At 36.1% G+C, this 22,010-nt stretch overlaps 1 protein-coding gene across 1 annotated transcript in view; it reads left to right on the top strand.

Moving 5' to 3' along the window:
* FAF1 (Fas associated factor 1) overlaps positions 1-22,010 on the top strand; it is a 147,057-nt gene that overhangs the window by 57,245 nt on the left and 67,802 nt on the right. The window contains exon 8 of the mRNA XM_054286164.1: positions 19,348-19,434. Coding sequence (XP_054142139.1) covers positions 19,348-19,434 — 87 coding nt within the window. The remainder of the gene's footprint in view (positions 1-19,347; positions 19,435-22,010) is intronic.

Below are 22,010 nucleotides of genomic sequence, written 5' to 3'. Positions count from 1 at the left end.
GGAACGTGTTCATGAATCACTTCTTACTGTATCAGGTTAAAAAGAAAAAGGCTTAGGTTTGATTAGAAGGCAGAATTTTTTTGGTCAAACTCTGATTAATGGGAAGTGCAGAAAAGTGGGGAGGGAGGTGTAAACAACAAAGATTTGGTGTACCAAGACTTTAACTCTCACACTCCTTTGTTCCCAGGAAGGTGATTCTATCCAGTATTTGTTATCTGGTGTGTCTAATGCCCAGTAGGTCTCTTGGATATTCTGATGTAATTTGGAAGCACAAACTAGCTGAGGATCTTCACAATATTGGAAACAAATAACCAATTAAAGAAAAAAAGGGGAAAGAGGAATAAAAAGAACAAGGATGTTTTGCTATTTTTCTACAATTTCTATATAAGAAAGAGAGATCTTACAAATGTGTACTAGTGTAAGTCTGTCTGTCTGGTATCACATGGCAGAGCTGTGCATACCTTACTCCAATACCAACAACCCAAGGACTGACCTAATTTAGTTATTTTGTTAACAGCATCAGGGCACCCCAGATATCTCTGCGATTTCTTTTAGGAGAAACAGAAAGGTTTTATATTGGTCTATTTCACTCATTTTTCATGACAAGCTGCCTTTTACTGAACTAAGCAACTGTAACACAGTGACTCTTATTTAAGAAACATTGTGAGCTGTGTTTGTGTCCTGTTATTAATTTATCTGTGACTGTAAGCTGAATTTCAGTTCAACATCTCCCCTCTGTGTCTTGCATGAACTTCTGTTTGCACTTATTCACAAAGTTCCTCTTTTAAGGCAAGAAGGACTTATTCCTGAATAATTCAAAAGTGGGGAGTGTAAGAAGTGCTTGGATTAATCTGCAGAGGCTTTTATGTGTTGACAATTTCACCTATAACTAACAGTCTCTTTCACCCACTCTGCTTAAAAGGTCTTGGCTCTTCTTTATTCTTTGCATTGACCTTGGGCTGGCAGAGAAAAGACCAGACTGCAGCTGAGAGCTCTGACCACAGGGCAGCCTGGGCCAGGACTAAGGCAAACAAAATGGAGAAGCTCTGATATTCACAAAAAGCAACAACAGAAGAGTGGAAGAGGACACTTTTTTGGTAGTACAAAGCAATACAGTGAAACTTCTCACCCTGACACAGGAGGTAAACTGCCAAGCCAGGCAGGTCCACATTAATTTTTCAGGGATGGCTCTTGTGAGGCCAGTGGAAAATATGTAAATTCTCTAGATCATTCTTTGAGGTTTGGGGTGAGCTGAAAATTTCTTTTTTTTGGTGAGCTAAGAGCAATAGACTGAGATGAAACTCCTCCTTAAATCTTCCCACAGACCAAGCTGCAGCTCACAGCTGTGGCTGCATTAGCACAGAGGACAGTGCAATAAGAGGTCTGCAGAGAAAAGCTGTTTATGGGAAAGATGTCTGATATCTTTCTATTTTGGCATTTTAACAGTGTCCGTTTCTAGCTGGTCCTGTGGATTGAATGTTTCTTATTAATTGAAATCTCAAAACTGTGCATGTTCTCTTTCACTTTGCTCTTAATGCTGTTTTGCCTCTTCAGACTGTTTTATCCTCCAAGCTGAAGTGTGCAGTAAGTTGGGCAGGTGGGAGGTTTAAGATTAAGAGTGTGTTTGAAGTGAAACACTAATGCAATTCCATTTTATAAGGGCTGAATCTACATCAGTCCCTTGGTGCAAATCAATATTTTCAAATCCTGCAGCATTGGGAAGCCTCCATTGTAGCAGAAACAGTGTATTTAAAAAACAATTTTGTAGACAGAGGTGGTGGAATTCTTCTTGAATAGGAACAAATAAGTGAAAGATTGAGTGGAAAATGCATGTGGGTGTTTTCAACTCACTGCAGAGTAGGCATGCAAAGAGTCCCCATGAGCAGTAAGACAAGCTTTTTAAATACCCAAAAAAGAAACAGTTTTCCCCTTAGAGAACTGCATTAGCATTGTGTTTTGTTAATTTTCTTTCTTAAGATCAGTTTGAACTGAGGAACAATAAAACTTGGAGATTAAATGTTTGTTCTGCAGCCTAAGTGCAAGCTGTTTGAAGTAGAGGATAATTTTAGCATAGTCTGAAATAAGCATCTGTTGTCTCATGACATTGGTATCAGATGAGAACTGAAAATCAATTTCAGTTCTCATTTTGTGTCTTTTGCCTTGTGTCAGTTTTTAGGTCAGATCTAGGATCACTCAGATATGACTTACAAAATCTGACAGTCACCCAACTGAATTTTTAACTCTATAGGCCTTTTGCTTGTTTAGTAAACACTGTCTTTTTCTCTTCTTTTTTTTCAACTTCTTTTTCAGGTTTTTTTCCTTCTGTTTCTTTGATTTTTTTGGTTCCTCACATACATGTATTCTTTTGTACTGCTTTCTCATTTCTGCCTTTCATCCTCTGTTTTATTGAATTTTGTAGGTTTTAATGAAAACAACTTTTACAAATTTCTTAATTTCTACTTGTTTAAATGAAATATCAATATCTGCCCTAACTTTTCTAAGTACTATTTTGTCCTTACAATGCAATACAGAAAAAAAGACTGTAAGTCAGAAACTTTTAAAGTATTGCTCTTTTTATGCTTTTTTTTCAGAATGTTTGTGTGTTGAATTATACTTGAAAGCTGTGCTTGTGTGTCAGTATAGTGCACATTAATATTTCAGAGACTGAATTTTCACTAATTATTATGTGACTATGTAGTGGAAATTCTTTCTATCAACTTAATTTTTATTGCAGGTGTTAATTGTCATAGTTAAAAATATTACACATTCTTAGGATTTAGACAGGAATTATTTTTACATTTTTGATGTCATTTTGTCGGTATAAATTTTATACACGGAATTTGCATAACTAAGAGTGGTTCAGAGGAGAAGCTGTTAGTATGGATCTGTTTTATTAATTTATTCTCAAGGAAAAACCAGAGAGAGTAGCATAATATGTAAATGAGCAGCTTGTGGTGCTATAACTTGTCAAACAACCATTGATGCAGTATAGCTGAGCAAACTGTTTCAGTGTGTGCATATACAGTAGGTATTTCTCTCCAAATTAATATTTGCATTTGAAATATGAGTGTAGTGCAAATACATGAGAAGTATATAACAATTAATAAACTTTTGTGCTTAGTGTTTACACATTATGTGCTCTGTATTTTAATTCTGAGTGTTATCTGTTTCTTAAGTAATTTTGAATTAGTCTTCCAAATATATTGATTTAAAGGGATTTATTACTTAATTATTCAGATTTGATAGGCATTTATGTCCTTGGATCTGGTTGGGTTTGGTCAGTAGTTAGTTGGCCTTTCTTGAGGTTGCCATTTTGATTTCACTGTCTTTATTGATTTCATGTAACAAATTGTTATCTTTATTATGTTAGTGAGTAAGTAACAAAAGCTGGCATGTTCTTCAAGGTTTTAGTGTCCCCTCAGGGATTTCTTTCCATGACTTTCTTCTTCAACCAAAAGGACTTTGGATCCATCCTTTGACTTTGGGTGGTTCCACAGATAAAAAAAAAAAAAAGCTTCTCAGGCTTTTTACAAGCTCTTTCTTAATTCCTTGCATACTTTTGTTCTCCCATTTGTGAATCATTGCCAGCTTACTGTAATGCAATTGGAATAGGATGAAAAAAAGTCTATTTTGCACTTTCTTCTGTGACTGCTTGGCAATTTAAATATAGTATTAGGAATTGCTAGAAAGTAATACCTTGACACATTAGAAATAACTAGAAAGTTTACTATTCATATAATAAATAGAAACATGCTCACACTATTAATTTCTTTACCCATGCTATCCATGTTCTTCCACGGTTAAAATTATGACTTGTTGGGGTTTTCTCTTAGTTCTTTTTCCAGTGTAGTGATAAATGTCACTGTTCTGGAAAAGATGTAAGAGTACTGTATCATGAGGTTCATGGTATTTTGGAGAAGTTCAGTGTTGCAACAGTGGTTCTGTGCTCTTAGAGAGTAGAGTGAGGGATTTGGAGCAGTGTTGATGCAAAAGAAACGTAACTTTATTCTCAAAATGCACCATTTTGTTCATTTTATAACAAATGAAGCATCATCATTCTAAGGCCAATCCTGCCTCAGAAATAGGAGGTAGCCCTCTCAAAACTGTTGTTCTCATGTCCTGCCCTCCTCTAGAGGTGTTCCCAGAGCTTGAGGGTGGGAGAGGGAGGAGGAGAGGATGAGCTGTTCTCAGCAGCCCTTTGCTCTCAGGCTCCTGTTTTGGATCCTAGCTGGGAGTCAATGTCATTTGACAGCTGCTTTTCCCTCCCTGCCACCCTGCTCCCCTCTTCCCCCCTCGTGCTGCTTTGAAGGCAGCCCCTGGGGTCAGTGCCAGCCTGGCTTGTGCAGGAGCTGAGCCACTGCTGACAGGGAGCCTGGGAAGCACTGCAGAAGCAGGAGCCAGGCAGACCTGTCAATGGCTTTTTTTTTTTTTCTTTCCCTCCCTGAGTGTTAATTGTGGTCACAAGAGTTAAGTGTTGCTGTAAAATTAGCATCTTGGTATTATGTATTTATTTTCCACCATGGAGCTTCAATGTCAAGTTTACCCAGCAGACAAGTCAAAACAAGATCTTTTTTTTTTTTCCTAACTGCTGCTGTGGCAAGTCTCAGCCTGGGATCTCAGAAAATCACTGTGTTCCTTCTAGTTAGCAGCTAATAGGAAACAATAAAGATTTAAGGTTCAGAATTTAATTGGCACTGATGCTGATGCAGGAAGAGCAAACTGCACATGATTTACTCTTCTGGAGCTTTATTGATTCTTTTTTGAAAGGAAAGCTCTGATGAAAGTAAAAAGAGGCATTTAATTTGCAAGTATTTCTACACAGTTTTTATTCTGAAATGTGCATTTCTATCCTGCTCTATCCCTGCTTGGTAAAAATGCCTTAAGATCTTCTAAATCAGAGGCAGATAGTGAAAAACAAAAGTGTAAGTCTGTAATTTCTACTGTTCATCTTGTTCATTTGGATGGCATTGCAGCTTTCTTACAGGGTAATTTTACATCTTTTCCAAGGCTAATGTCTCTCATGCAATTGTGAGCATTTTAAAGATAATGTGACATTAGCATATCCTCAAAATCTCCATCCCAGATTCTAGTCTTTTACTGACCTATTTCCACGGATCAGATCTGGAATGTCAGTCTCAAAGAGGTGGTGGTAAAACCATAAGCTTCCTGTTTTTCTGACATTGCCTGTATACCAAAATCTAGAAACAGGATTTTTCCCATCACTTACAAAACTGAACTTTTGAATTTTAGTGAGTGACTCAGGGTTTTTCTTCAGGCATAGGTTGACTCCATGCTTGCAGAGTCTACAGCAAGGTCAGAGTTGTGTGGCAGAGCTAACTGCAGATGTCTTTGAATGACTTCCAGCTTCCACACCTTCCTTGCAAATCATGGTAGAGTCCTTGGGTTATCATCACTGCCAAAACCACCATAGCTGAACTTCCATTTAATAGCTGATCTCTCACACTTTGAAACAGTTTTGAAAATTTTGGAAAGGGATGACTTAATTCCCTTCCAGTCTCAGCTCTCCATTTTCTCCTTAGCTTTGGTTACAGCTTCCAGCCGTTTCTCCTGCTCTGGAATTACAATTTAAAATGCCTGTCACTGTGACACCATGACCAGCAGCTCTTTAGCTTCTTGTTGGCTTTCTGCCATCCCTGCCATGTGTTTTCCTCCTGCTTGTTAGGAATTTGTTTTCATGACACATCTGCAGGCAAAACTTTTCTGGGACCTCTGATCTATTGGGCTTTAGTAATGGCCTCTTATTTCAAGGAAAGAGGATTTTACAAAAACTATTTGAAATATCCAAAGTCAGTACAAGATGATGATACTTACCTTTAAAACAGAGTGTCCAAAAGCCTTTATTTTTGCACTCAAGTGGAGAGTTTTAATGTTACTGAGCTGGTTTTGCTGCTGGAGGAGGTCACTCTGTGCCAGATTCCTGTCTGTGTACATTGTAACTCAACTTTTTTGGTTCTTATTGAGTCAGGACTGCTGTTCTTGCACATGTTACTTAAAAATACAAGTCTGCAACATAAATTCACCAAATTTATTGTCATCAGTCTTGCCTTCCATGTGACTGGATACATCCATAGCTTTCTGACCCTTTTCTGATGGTTGGTAAGTGCCAGCTCACTGGCAGGATCACAAGCTCTTTATGAAAAGTTTTTCAGCTGCTATTGGTAATTGATAATTGATATTGGTATTTGTGTGCTTAAGCCTCACACACCACAGTGTCATGGTGGTGCACACTTTAATAAGTGATCAGACTCCTGACTTCTCTCTTTCTTTGCCTGTCAGGAAAGGCCAATTCCCTTCTTATGCATCTGTGTGAGTGCTCAAGGGTCGTGTGTCCCATTGATTTGGAAAATTTCTAAGGGGCAGGCTGGGAGGATATCTTCAAAACTGTCCAAGTTGTGGTTACTTAAGGCTGATCTATTTCCCCATACAACAAAAAAAAGAAAATAAATCTTTTCAAGTCCTTAAGTCTCTTTAGCTTGCCTGTTATATAGGTTGATCTGTTGGATGTGCCTCTAATTAATTTTCTTCTAAGTATTCTAATGTCGATCATGGAAGAAGTGATTATTTCACTGTCCTGTTTGAAACAGTTAGGTCCAGGGCATATTCTCTGTGCAAGTGAGTGACCAGTGAAATCTCAGTTATTTCCTCAAGTTTCCAGCTTGTTATTGCTGGAATTTAACAGATTTTTCTTCCCTATCTCAAATCCATGGTCCCATTGATGAATGTGGATGATTCCAGGGCTAGAGGATGCTTCTTGTCTCCAGCAGGGGTTGTTCATCCTAAAAGAGAGAAGCCCTGGAAACTTCACAGGATACAGCTGAATGACCTGATTTTTGGTAGAAGTCTAGACCCTTGTCTGTTGTGGAAACTTATTTCCAAGGTATATTGGATTGTTGTCTGGATATTAGTGCAGATATCACTTAGTTACCCAATAAATCTGTCATCTCACCCTGTTAGCCATTAGTAGAAACAAGGACATTTGCTGCTTCAAGCAGCACCTCCCTGCTGCTGATAAATAACTGTTCTTCCTGGTCTGCTTCCTTTGTCATTGTTGCAGTGAGACAAAAAGATATCTGGGACTATGTGAAAGATAAAGACTCGGTGTAACTCTCTTGTTGCTATAACAGAACAATAAAAAGACTGTGTGGGAGCAATTCATTACTCTTTTCCTTTCAAGCACTTAAAAGAAAAACAGAGCTGAAAATATTTCTTTGGGAGATACTGAAATACCTCATTAGTTCTTTCTTTTTATTGGCTATTGAGGTGACAATTCTGTAACAGGAATGAACGTGAGGATGAATTTTGCTTTGATTTATGGGAATGTGTTAATTTGAGCTGAATAGATCTTTTCAGATCTTAATATTTGTTGTCTGTGAATCTTGTTTTGTAATACATAGTTTCTAGTTTTATTTTAGATAAAGGAATTCTGATGAAGACGATGTTTATTCTGTGAAATATTGGAGGTGTTTTGGGGAAAATTAGTTGCTGGGATTCACAAATCTGTAATTTAACATTTTTTGTCATTAAATGGAATAGTGTTTACTGCTTATTTAATAGATACAGAATTGCATGTCAAGGTAAGACAGAAAAGTGTGTAGAAAAGAATACATATGTTTAATTAATTAAGTTAACCTTTATTCAAGTCTTTCCATTTCAGTGAGATGACAAGTTTGCACAGTGGAATAGTGAAAATGGTCAGAATAGCTTTATATTAGCCCATTTTCTGAGAAGAACATTAAGTTTTCTGTTGTTCTGCAGCAAATGAATGGTGAGCTTTGTGACTGGAATTTGCAGAAGAGGTAACTCCTGTAGTGTTTTGGTCAAACACTAATGAAATTTCATTTAGTGGTCTATTCAAGAAATAGTGACTCTTCCATCATTTTTTGGAAGAGCTTTTTGTGTTTCTGGGTCACTCAGAGCAGACTGTTCATGAGGGTGGCTGCTGTTGGAAGATACAGCAAATAAACTCATTGTATTGAGGGAGACTCAGCTGTGACTCCTTTTAGAGGAACAAGATAATGTAGTTTTCTTTTAATATTTGGGAATTCTAAAGGAAAATGTGATTTCAATATCATAGACTTCAATATTGTAAACTACTTGTATTTTTGATTTAGGCAGTCCAGGTCTGGAAGCCAGTCCAGTTCTGGAAAAATGCCTGAACCAGAAGTTGCAGGACTGGGGCCTTCGCAGCATTTCTTTTCTTTATGGAAGTCTTGCTGTTTGTAAAGTAAAGTTCCTCACTTGATAGGCTTCCAGATAATTTTTGTCTTCAAATTGATCCATAGATTTCACAGTTACTGTTTATTTTCACTCTCCAGTAACACTTTCCCTTCATCTTCCCATGTCTGCACCTGTGTAGAACTTAGACTTCAGGTTTTCTAGTGTTGCTCTTGGCTTGGTGTGTTTATTTTAACTGCTCCTAATATTTTACTGTTATCTGATAACCTGACAATTTGAATCTTACTAATTTGCTTTTCCCATCAACTTTTTGTATTCTACAAGTACATATGACTCATATGTAATTGTTCAAGTACTGACTTGTTTGGGGAAAAGACTTAAAGGAAAGAAAGAAGAGCCAGAGAGAATGCAGACTGGACTTTTTGGCCAGGCTGCAGCTGCTTTTTTCAACTTAATTCTATCTTCTGAGGAAATGTGGTTAAATATTTTTAAATACACTAGAAGTAGAATTACTCAGGACACCAAAACAAATTTGTATGGCTTCTTTTGGTAGATATAAAAATCTCTATTTCCATTGTATCTTTGCCTGACTCATTTTGTCAACTCAATGGAATTTCATCTCTGATTCACTCACAGTCTTAGTGTCTTTAATTTTTTAAAATAGTGGTGCAGATCAATGCTCACCTTTTTGTGGTAGAGGAAGGCAGGGCTACGGTTGGCAAATACTATAGATGGCAACAATAAAGATTCTTATCCCTCATTAAGGAAACTTATGGTATGTTTTCACCTGTACTGCCATTACTTTTACACTGAAACCTGTCAGTTAAAAGAGAGAGGTAGGAGTTTTAATATTTTTGTATATTTTTAAGTTCCTATGTTAAAAACAAAAGCAAGTCTAATATCTGGTATTTGGTCATCCTCTTGCTTTACTTTTTAAAAATTTGTTTATTAGAAACCTGGTTCATATTGACTTTGGATACAAATAGACATCTAGCTTTTCTACAATGTAAAAATAAATTTTGAAAGCTTTAAAATTGTTTCCAATGCAATTATATTTGGGACACAAGTTCAGGGTAGCAGTGCTTTAAAATAATATGCTTTATAACTTTTATTCTACATCATATAGAGGAAAATATATAATTTTTAAATGTGTTAAATATGTTTTACATGAAAGATTTCCCTCTATCTTATTAAGTAAAGGAGGGGATTTTTTGGGTGGAAGATTCCATAGTTAAAGATGTAAACCAGCAATTTCTTGCTTCTATAGCACAACATAGTTCAGAGCTGAGATTAGAGAAACCCTGTAGAGTGGCTAATACTTGAGGGCATCCCCAGCTAGAAAAGTATGTGAATTTAGGCATGGGAGGAAGGAAGGATCTGCTTTAAATTTAGTGTAGGGTCACTGAGTCTTAATGATAGATTAAACAAGGGAGGTGGAATAATGAATAGGGGTATGCAATGTGTAGCACTAATACCAGAAGTCCATGGTTTTCACTGGTTATTTAATGTCTTTTCCCATATGTTTCTGAATAGAGCAGGTTATGGCAGGGATGAGCTAAGGAATAGCTTTGTTAGTGAATTGCTAAATAGACTGAATTCTCTTTCTAAAAATGTACATGTATATAGGAGAGCTGCTTGTTAATAGTGTAATCTGCACCTTACACGCATATACCTTAAATGTAGCAATATTTGTAACTGTATTTGTAATTGATGTGTGTAGGTTAATATTCCTAAAACCCACTGTGAAGGTTTGTCTGCAATTCTTTTCCACTGTTAAAGCAGAAATCAATTTCAAATTACTTCTGAATATTGTCAATATAAAAACCCCTAAAGAAGTTTTGATTTGGTAGACACAATGGTGAAATGGATAAAGTACCCAGAAATGTTTCAGTTAGTAGAAATTTGACTGACAGCTCAATGGACATTGTTTTATAGTTTAACTTGAATTCAGAATAACAGGAATAGAATACCTATTCAAATACAACCACACCAAAGAATTTACTAAATTCATGGTAACAGTGACTGAGAGAAGATGTCACAGTTTACTTTGGAGCTGCCTTCCTACAGAGCTTTCACTGTCAAATACCTGATACCAATAACTCAAGTGAACCAAGGAAGTCAGCACTTGAGTTACTGATGGTTTCTGGATGACCCATCTTCTTTTTTTGGTGGTAATACCAGAGAGTCTTCAGAGAAAATGCACCTTACACTGAATTTTTGCTTTGGGAAATTAATGTAATGCACGAGACATTTTATATCTGTGGCTCAACTTCCTTTCTAGATGCACCTTGTGTGCTGGCCCTAGGAATAAAAGGGCTGCAGGGTGAGTCTGCCCATCCCTCCTTACTGAGCAGCAGGTTTGCTGTGACCTTTAAGTGTAGAAGTGGAGGGAAAAGAGAAGTAAAACACCGAAGTTGGAGGTATTAGAGAATTTCTGTATGTGAAAGTGCTTCCCAGCACTCTGCATGACTGTGGTACTTTGCTTCTCAAAGTTGATTGATTGACCTCTTTTTCATATAATGTGTAAATTTATGAATACTTTATAATTATTGACCATTTACAAAAATTTGGAGTAGATTTTATGTTGTCTCTAGGAACAAGAAAATATGGCCTCTCCCAAAGGTTTATTTTATTGATTGTCTAGAGAACAAGTAAAAACAGATAAGAAAATACTGATTTTGTGATGTTCTCTTTCTTACACCAAAATGGGTAGGCTTATCTCTCCCAAAGGTTTATTTTATTGATTGTCTAGAGAACAAGTAAAAACAGATAAGAAAATACTGATTTTGTGATGTTCTCTTTCTTACACCAAAATGGGTAGGCTTATCACTTAAAATAAGGATTGCTCTGAAGCAAATGTGGTTTATGCATTTTTTAAGACTGAAACTGAATCAGTTGCTATTTTGAAGTGTAGTTGGGTAGGAGTGGAAGGTACTGTTAATCAGTGAAATGTGTTCAGGAGTGTATCTCTTGGAGTCATAATCTGAGATTTGGGGGAGGTGATAGGATTCCTTCTCTCATTGAAGCAAAGTGAGAAGAAACTTGTAAGTGGGAGATTTTTGGTTGGGATTTGGTTTTTTTCCCTCTTTCCCCCTACATGTATCTAAATGGTGCTCTTTACTGTGATTAAACAGTAACTTCCATTCTTCTCCTTACTAGTTCCTGAAATGACAATTTGTTCTACCATTCATTGGTTTTAGTGATTACTTTTGAAACCCCTAAATATTCCCAAGTAGGGAAGTGATCAAGGACCAATTTATTACACTTGGGGTACTTTTAAAATGAAGATGAGAATGTTGCACTAGAAATATATCTGCCTAAATATTTCTTTTGTTCTGAGCATGACAGCTGTGAAAAGGTAACAGATCTTTCCACTGCAAGAGTCACATTGACTCTCTCTTCTATTTCCAGTGATGATTCAGACCCTAGAAATCTTTAATGCCCTTTTCAGTGGGAGTCTGACTATATTCTTGAGAGTCACTGTGCTGTAACTGAAAATATGTACAAGTGGTATGGACAGGGTGGGACAAAGCCCCACCAGGCATGGAGATTTTTTCTTACTTCCCAGCTTTAATTCATATTTCACCATTACCCAGTGGAGTCAGTATCTTCTGGTAGAGATGTCAGGATGGACAGAATGTGTATTTAATAGTTGAAATTGTGTTTTCATACCAATTTTGAATAGCTTGTGTCAAAGTTAATGCTCTTGGCACATACTTAACTTCATGATCAGGAAGGTGTTTGGCAGTCTCTGGACATTTCAGGACAACTGGAATTGGGACTTTGGGGGTAAAAATATTGCAAACTGTATTTACCCTTCATATTGCAACTGAATGTTTTTCCTGTTGATGGTGATGTGGTAATGGATGCCTGAGGAGTTGCCTGTTGTCTTTCATCATGTGCATAGAGGTCAGGTAGAAGTTGGATCATTTAGGAAGCTAATAAATGATGTTTTCTCAAATGACCATTTCCTGATTGGAAAAACAAGCTAGGACTTCAAAATGTCTTTTCTATGTCAGACAATCAAACAAGCAAACAAACTTCAGGTATTTTCAGTAGTTTTATTTTGTTAGTAGAAGTGTTTAAGGAGTTTTCAAATAAATTTGTAAAATTGTTTTGGCAGTAAGTCTTTGTTGTTTGATCTCTTTTAACCCTAATCACATCTTCCTTTCAATCTCTAATGTCACAGCTAACTCACACTCTTAATTCTTTCATACCCCATTTCAAACTCATGCTTGTGTGCTGCTAAAATGATTTTTAAAAATACTCCTGTCTCTTGCCCCAATTTCTTAAGAATGTGTTTTCCCTTCTCCTTCTATAGGAATTTGTTTCTTCTTTTAACCTTCTATTAAAAAAATCAAAGGGTCATGCAGTTTAAAGTTCAGAGGGGATTATCACAATTAGGTCTCCTAGGCACTACAAGCAATGAATAATAATAATTATGTGAGCTGAACCTTTGCACAGTGCAGGCCATATAGCAGCACCCTGGAACTTCAGCATCCAGTTCAGAAGATTGCACCTTGCATTTAGCAGTAATGCTGCCCTAGAAGGATGGCTGATTTTAGGGATTTAAAGATGGAGATCAGCAAAGGGGTTTCTTTGTTTTACAGAATGAAAACATGCATGTGTGCTGTCAGAAAACTGAGGCATTGAGAATAAACCCACATTTTAAAGACAGCTGTATATAGAATTTTAATATTGTATATAATATAACATTGTGAATGTACTTAACATTTGCCCCCTTAACATCAGCCTGATCCAAAGCAGTGGCAAAAAGCAGCATCTGGTAGCTTGAAGAGAGTTCAGATTAATTCTCAAAATTGTCTGGACAGGAAGCTGAGGTTGGAGAATTATCTTGCTAAGTATTTGAGGGAATCTCTCATGCTTGGGGCACCCATGTGTTCAGATTGTGTTGTAAGTGTGTATATATATAGATACACATATATATGTATTGCATGAAGCAATCAGAAGTTCACACATCAGAAGATTCAGTAAAGTTTAGCTGTAGCCATACTTTTATTTTCTGTTTCAAAATTTACAGGTTTTAACCAAAATTATACTAGTATTGCCTAATGAGCCTTTTTATTGTGGATTGCAATGGTGAGATACACACTTGGCACAGATCCATTACAAAAGGTCAAATTACATCCAAGAAGGGTTGCTTTAAAAGAGGTTTAAAATATGAGCTCAAATTCATGAAATAGGATATAATGAAGTTTGAATAATTGTGAAATCTATGAAAATAATTTATTAACAATATTATTTCTTTTGCTGAAAGGAAATTGCCAAACACTTCTTTGCAAAAACTTATGAAGTGTAATGAAGCTTATTAGACTTAATGAGTTTTTAAATAACCTGGCCATTCCCGAACTGGATGAGCTTCTGATAACTCCTGGTTGACAAAAAATTTTTAAAATTATCTGAATGAGTGTTACAGCTCAGAAATACAGTTGCTCAGTGAGGCTGTGAAGTGAGTAAGTGATGTCATGGAAGATGTGTCACCATGGAATCTGTAGGACAAGAGGACAGAGCACAGCCAGCTAACTAAGGAAAAACCAGTTTATTTTCTGAATTTAGGACATTTAAAGTCTGCCAGTAGTACCTCACAGAAGTTATTTGGAGTAGCTGTAGTCATCAAGAATTGATATAAATGAAGTAGAATTAACAGGGTTTTTTTGGATTTAGTTTGATGACACATTATGATGGATGTATATCTGGGGGAGTGAGGCTCTAAGTGTTTGCTGGGGAGTAGAGAATCCACATGCCTTTCTGGAAGTGGTGCTAGTGCCTCATATTTAGTGCCTTGTTTTCCTAAATGAGATGTTTTTACTAAACTGCTTTGCTGAATCATCTCTCTGTTAAGGTTACTGCCTGCTTACAGATTCTTTCTCCTGAAAGTTTTCCTCTCTCTCCCATTTTAAAATAATAGCCAAGAAATACATTAACTTTGCATTTACTTACCTTGAGCTGTCAAAGTAGTTACCAGTGTCTCCTTGTCTCATCTCTCAAACTGAATGTAGTGTTTACATTAAAATATTCATTTAATCTCTAGGTACGTGAAGGTTTTACTCCACATTTTCAACCATGACAGGCAAAATTAATGCACTTCAAACTCTCTTCTAAATTGGAATTGGAAACATCAGAAAATATATTTTCTCCCTGTTTATTATGATATAATCATCTTGGTTTGAACTCTTATCAGCAAAATGTTACCAAAAAATGACACATTATTTTCCACATCTGAGTTAATTGGAACAATTTCACCAAGCTTTTTAATGAAGACACTGGCCCAGTATTTATGGAGTGCTACAGTAAAATGCAACCCATTTTTGACATAGTTTAAACTGGGTTTATTTGGGTTCAAACACTGTTCCATACACTTTAAAACTGGATGCATTAGTAGCATTTATGTTGAATTCTGCTTTGTATGTGCCTGATCTACAATGGACATTCAGGTTCTCTTAGGGCCCTTTGGGAAGGCCTGAAATTGCATATTGCTTTTAATTTGAAAAGGAAACAGTCCTGAGAGGGAAGAGAACCTTACTTTCATGAGCTATGTGTGTTTTGGTGCTTTTATTTGTTTCTGTTTTACTTGACATAATAGAATAAGCAAGTAACATAATTTGGACATTGAATTAAAATCAATTATGTTAGAATAGAATGCATTTCTCTGCTGCATGAAACAAGAAATAAGGTTTCTAAGATTTAGCCTAATAAGTGGGAAAACTTAATAAATGCAGACTTGAATATTTTCATAGATATTAAAAGCAAAAATAGTAATTTAAAGGAAGAGATATGGAATAAAAAATTAATTAGAAAATGTATTTTAGTAAAACACACAATGGAGTTCCTGTGCATTTTAGAAAGGTGCTGAATCATGGCTGACTTTTGGCTGATAGGCTTGGTCAGGTGAGGGTTTTTTTTGCATTCAGTATAGATTTTAAATATTTACATTGGAAGTGTATTTTTTTTTCCTTTAGATTATAACAGAGTGAATTGACTATGTGTAAATGTAAATAGCATAGTGAGCCTTCCTGAGAGACTTTCAGTGGTATAAAATCTGCAAGAAGCAGATGCTGTTATTTAAAAATAGCCCAATCCTGACGTCTTAATTCATTAATTGGGAGCATTCTGTAATTTAAACTTCAGTCAGGTGCTAGAAGGAGATACAGGTTATAATTTGATGTCTTTGGAATTGCACTATTATTTCTAAAGTAAAACTAACATTAAAATGAAAATTTGATTATTTAAATAGCCTTTGGTTTTTTTATGTTGTAGTATAGTTGTTGTATTATGTATTGGAAAGATAAGAACACAAGCAAAATTGTGAGTGGAGCTGACTTAGAACCCTTCCCTTAAATGAGTCTTGGGTAGAGTAACCTGAGAGTTCTGGTTTGGGTGTTAGTTAGTGGTGGCTCACACCGTGCACTGCTTTAGTATATCTGAGTATATCCCACTTGTGGGGAGCTGGCTAAAAATCACTTTTAAAGTTAAGAAATTTTGTTTCTCCTTTGGCTTGTGATATCCTTTTCCTGATAAAATGCAAATCCTTTTTCTCTGCTATAAGAATATTTTAAATATGGATTACTTGTTTTGGTTTGTCATTTTCCCTCCTAACGTCTCCAGTTTGTGTCTTGTGTTTTCGTGTTACTGTGGACCAAATCTATTGCAATAGGTTGTGGCAGAGGTGCTGATTCAGAAATTCCTTCTCTCTAGTTTTGCATCTCTATATTTTCGACAATTCTTGTTAGTCCACAATTAACTGAAATCACCTTTTTATCTGACCAATTTTTGCTCATAGCTGTTGATAACATCATTATCTTTTCAAATTCACCATAGTATCACCTTTGATGCTTCTCCATGCTTAGAAACTTGGTTGATTCTGCCCCTGCTTCCCATCTATTCCTGCCAGACTCCCAGTGCTCTTTTCTATCTGTTGGAATTTTGCCTGGCAGAGATGTTAAAGGCTTTAATTTATAATCTTTAAACCTATCACTTCAGCTAGATTTGCCTCCTTTCTTTCCATCTTTCTTCACCAGAATGTTTCTGCTTACTTTGGAGTTTTTCGTAGCACTGCCTCATCCATATCATTGCTGTCCCCTAAAAATTTTGGTTGCTTGTCTTGACTTTTTCTCTGTTACAATGTCAAAGTCAAGATTTCTGCTGTACCATCAGTGCCCCATGCAACCTTGGACTGTCTGCATCTGATCTCATTTCCCTGCGTCCCCCAACTCACATTCCACATTCCTCACAGTCCTCTGACTTTATTGCTCCTTTTGTCTGCCTTTCATGCACTCATTTTTGCACTGTCTTTCATGCTGCCTATGTGCCTGGAACAGTCTTTAGCATCTCAGCCAATTTACAGCTTTGCATAAATTATATTTAATAATAAGACTAACAAAAGTTCATTATGTACATTATTTCACTTAACTTTGTACCTGCATAAGCTGAAAACAGCCTGAGGGAAACTACTGTTAAACTTTGTAGTGATTTGTTGTGATTCAGAGATACAGATTCAGGCATGACAGTTCTTCAATGATTTGGCATAAATTTAATTTTTTAAAATCATTTCTTAAGTGTTAGGTCTTTGTTTTTTGAGAGTAGGTATCAGATTTTTCTAATTCAGAGATGAGAAAATAGCTGCTTATTCCTGCTGAGTGCAAGCACCAGAAGGTTGTTGTCATCACAGTACCTGGTACAGACATTTTCCCTGTGGTACATTTTGCTTCACTTTATCCTTACTAATATGAATGTGGCAGGACTCTGAATGTTGGATTAGCTTTATATCTGCAAACAAAGTGTATCTTCTGTGTTTAACCTTACTTTCAAAGCAACATGTTCATCTGTTTAAAGAAACCAGTGAAAGATAGGAAGGTAACACTCTGCCTCTGTCTGGGAAGTTTTCTGAGTGTGTTGGCTGCTTTGACATATGGGTTTTCTTAAAATGTTAGAAGTTGTTTAATATTTTAGCTCCCTTTAAAACTAGTGAAAATGAGCTGAAGGTGAAACTTCACATGGTTTTCCAGCATCAATGTGTAACTGCAAGGCAGGGCATTATGCAAAAATTATACATAATTTTCCAAGTAAGACTGCATCTAAAATATATGGGCTACTTTTTTCTTTTTTTTTTTTTGTTTAAATGGTTGTATTGATACTGTTTACAGCTGAGTAGTGAAACCAAATAGATGTGCCTTTAATTTGTTTTTAAATGATCTCTTATATTCTGGAGATGATAATCTGAAGGGTGGCTGCCATAGTAATGTGCCAGTCACCATGGCATCTGAACATTATGAAAAGACATTCTGGGCTGCACAAAGACAATGCCACCAATTTGTATTTCAAACTGATCAAAAGTGCAGGACCAAAAAGTTTGCCAATAAATGTAGCTCAGTGGATGGCACTGCAATTTAGAGTTTGCTTTACAAAATAAAGATTTCAGTCCTCCTCTCAATGCCAAGTGAATTTATAAGTAAAATCCTTAACACAGATTTTGTCCATTTACTGGGCTTTTTTCAGTTGTGTGAAGAGTGTGGCTGTAGATTTTTACTGGTTCAGTGAAGAAGCAGTTCACAATTCTGTTTATAGAAATCTTTAGAGCTTTTTCCTTCTCATGGAGTTTTTCACCTTAAACTGAAATTAGGTCAGTTAATGAAGAAAAGGGGTTTTCTATACTCAGTTGGTAAATATTCTAATATCTTAAAACATTTTACAGTCTGCTTTCATAAATTAGGTCAGTTAATGAAGAAAAAGGGTTTTCAATACTCAATTGGTAAATATTCTAATCTCTAAAACATTTTACAGCCTGCTTTCGTAACAGTGTTCTAATTATCAAAGAAACCAAAAATCAAATCATTATTTAAAAGCAAGCTTATTTTATCTTAAATAATTGATTGTGGCTTGTTGTTTGAAAGAGGACTACTTTGGCATGAATTCCAAATCCAGTTATGATCTTAGCTCAAGCAGTTTGTTTAATCAAACATTACTCTAATCAGTCTTACATGGTCCCCTACCCAGCCAGGCCTGCCTAGAACAACTGGTTTATTCTGCGACGAGTTGCTCAACAGATGTCATTCTGCCAGAATAATGCAGCAGAATACTTGTGCCTTGGCTAAAATTACTTCAACTTTGATCACTTTTGTCCAGCACATCAGTCTGGCATTGTGCTTTATACCAACATAACACTTTACCCCGAGCATGCCTTTCAAGCTTAGAATAGCAGAGGAATGTTATTGAATTCAGTGCAGTTACAGATGAGTTAATGAAAGAAGGGAAATACTGTTTTTTTCATAATGCCTTTCTGTTGTGCTTTGGAATTAAAAGGGAATTTGAGGAATGTGACTTCCGAGTTATTTATTTTTCCTTCTGAAGGCTTTTTGAAAACAATATTATGTAGTCCTATTGATCTCATGTTTCTGTAAATAAGTTTCACTTGTTATTTAAAAACAGTGCACTTTAGAGTTTTATATTGTGAAAATAATACTATTTCTGGTGTGTAGCTGGAAAAGAAATATTTCAAATATTTCACAGGGACAGTTTATCCTGGTTTTTAATGCAACAAAATGAAACCAGCAAGAACTGTGTCCTTGCGATCACTCAGGTCAGGATTGTTACATTTTGGGTTGTTGTGGGGTCAGTATGAAGCAACATTTCTTTACAAAGCCACCAAGGACACTATGAGGAAGCACTAAAATGAAGTCCACTTGAATTACTAATAGATACTTCAGTATTCTGTGTCTTAAAGCCTCAGTGTTCTTGTTTCAATTTTTTTAGTTAAAATATAGTTGTAATTTCTTTTTTTTTTAATTGAAGCATAGGTCCCAGGTCAGTCTCCCTGCAAAAACTCCTGAACAAAACTAATATTAGCATAAAGGTTATCATGTGTACATGTAATTTACCAGTTTAAGGAAAAACTTGAGAGATATCTTAATGGTTCTAAAACACCGACCTGTGCAGAATATTCACATTCAGAAAGCTTTAAACTGATGGTATTGAAATTTTTATCTGCATAGCCCATGTATTAAATCTATCCAGAAATGAGACAATGAAATTGCAATAACCAGAAAAAATAAAAAGCTTGGTGCTGTGGTGAAAACAATGCCCTTGGCTGCCTTTTTTGCAGCAAGTTCTGATTTATTTTTATTTTTTTTCCAGGTGAAGAGGAATGTGTATGACCTGACCAGCATCCCTGTCCGTCACCAGCTGTGGGAGGGCTGGCCTTCTTCTGCCACAGATGACTCGGTGAGTTCCTTGGCTTCTCATCTCATTCCTTCCTAGAAAAGGCTGATTTTACATGGATTTTTGATTGGAATCACTCTGTAGCATTTACTGTCTCTTGTGATTACTGTAACATCACACACATTCAGAGTGTTGGTGTGGAAGATAAAAAATGCTCAAGGTTTGGGTGCCTGCAGCTCAGGGAAATGATTCCTGTGTCTCAGATTCAGTGCATGTTTCCTGTTTCATTTCAGCCATTCTAGACTGAAGCAAAGCTGCACAGCATTTTGGAAGTTGAAATCTATTGGGTGATTGAACTTCAGGCAAAATCCTGATTTTTATGTATGCCCTGAGTGCACATCTATATATTGTTCACAGTACATTAGCTCACCCAGTTCATGCTCAAGCTTCTGCCTGGCTTCAGAGCAGGAGTTGTTCCTGCTGAAATCAGTGAGGGGTCACCACCAGTGACAGAATCCACTGACTCAGAATTGCCCACAAATTCATGAAATTGTGGGACTCATCTGAATTATCCCATTAAATATTAGTCTTGCTTCCTTGCATGGTCATCCTTACAGTGTGTTTTACAGCATGTCTTTCAGTTTCCTTCTGCTAGTGTGTTCCCAGTGCCAGCTAGTGAGGTCTGCCTTTTTTTAGAAAAAAACCCAACCAGTCCACTAAAAAAATGACTAAAAGGCTGAAATAAGTAGTTGTGTTGTATTTTGTGATCCGAGAAGAATGTAGGAAAATGAAGTTTTTTATTGAACGTGATCATTCTGCAAAGCGAAAATGGATTTGGAGTTTACTTTCTTACATATTGCCATTATCTGCATGCATTACTTTCTTGTCCATTTCTGCTTTCTTCTTGTAAAGGGAGAATTGCTCCTTTTTTTTGCTCTGAGTCAAGGATTTATGCCAATTAAAAAAAACCCAAAAGGCAAAAGCTGTCTGAATTTCCAGTGTACTTGTAAAATATATCTGTGGTGGTGTTTGCAGAAATAGTATTTAAGTTTGAGAAAGGTGGGTAGATCTCAGTCCATGTATACCAGGGCATATCTGAGCTGATAGACATAAGGTCTGAAATAACAGAATGGTGTCATGTGGTAATTACAGGCTTTGAAATATGGATCCATTTTAACATTTTATTAGTTTACATTCGCCCAAAAAAGAATTGGAAACTCAACACTTCTAATCTGTTTTCCCACAGCTGTTAGGTTTTCATGTAGTTTTCCCCTCCTTTTCTTCTGAATAGGATACCTCACATATGTAAAACTCATGAATCTGCATTAAGTCTTTTTTTCACAAGTGACATTGTTGCAGGTGAATTTTCCCCCTTTTCATCTTTAATGAAATTGGTGAATGTTGAGTCATCTGCTCTGAAGCAGACGAGTCCTCAAAGCTCACTGCTTGAGTCTGGTGGCGCTGGAACTTGTCAGCTGTGTAAACAGACTGGAGCGTGTTGCCAACAAAAATACAATTAATTTCTGTCTAAAATTAGAGGCTGTAGCTTACTATTTATAAAGATTTAATGATAGCAATGACTGTCTATGCTCCTGTGATCTGAACTTCTTTTCCCCCCAAATTAGAAATATTTGGTAATAATTACTCGAGTAATTAATGATGATCTCTTGAGTTCAGTGACAAATTTTTAAGATCACTTTTTCCATCATGAGTTTTTAATTTGCTGCCTTGTAGGGTACCCCATTGCAATTAAGGAGTTAAAGAAAGACTTGATTAAAATACTTTTTCATTTGCATGTTATGCAGCATAAGAAATACTTTGTAATACCACAGGAGGTTTTTTCAGTGCAGTTCTCGTTAACCTTTGGCTTAGCAAACAGGACAACTAAATAGACTTGGCATAATTGGATTCCTGTATCATCTTGAGTCTCTTATGAACCTGCCAGACTACAGTCTTCTGACATTATCAGGAAATTTAGTGGAGTCAATAGTAATTTAAAACATTGTTGCTTCATCTCCCTTCAGAGTTAAGATATGTTCTCTGCTTGTACTACCTAATGGAATATGGGATACTGTATGAATTGTCAATAACTCTTTCAGATCTTTCTCACACTTTCACCAGGGAAATGGGTATCAAAACCTCCCCATGCAGGAGAATGTTTTTGTGCTGTGACAGTTTGATTGTGGGAAACAAGGCGTACACAGGCCGTACAAATCTCATTTCACCGTTCAGCAAGGACAACTTTTAGCTTTTATTGAGCCTGAATAACTTTAATGCCACAAATTATATCTGTTCTGCTCATTAAAGTTCAAGGTAAATGGATGAGTTTTAACTCATTCTTTTTTTTTTTAAATGCATTTTTGTAAGTAAAACTTAAATATATTAAAAATGTTAATTTATCTATTTTTGCACATATAGCAGCAAGTGATACACTGAAGCCTTGAAAATAATCCTAGAAAATAAAAAGCCATAATTTTAATTTACTTTAAATACATTCACAATATATTCTCATTTTTATTTTGGATTTTGTAACAATCTTAGCATTGCAGAGTTTGAAAGATGAGAGGATGCCAGAATAATTCAGTAAAATTTCTGAAATTTATTCCTTTTTTTCTTTTTCTATTGGCCGAACTTCTAGA

This window comes from Melozone crissalis, unplaced genomic scaffold (genome assembly GCF_028551555.1).
Source record: "Melozone crissalis strain CALT ecotype California unplaced genomic scaffold, PUWL_Pcris_2 ptg000045l_1, whole genome shotgun sequence".
Taxonomy (NCBI): domain Eukaryota; kingdom Metazoa; phylum Chordata; class Aves; order Passeriformes; family Passerellidae; genus Melozone; species Melozone crissalis.
The sequence above is the reverse complement of the archived record's forward strand: the minus strand, read 5'-3'. Positions and strand labels throughout refer to the sequence as shown.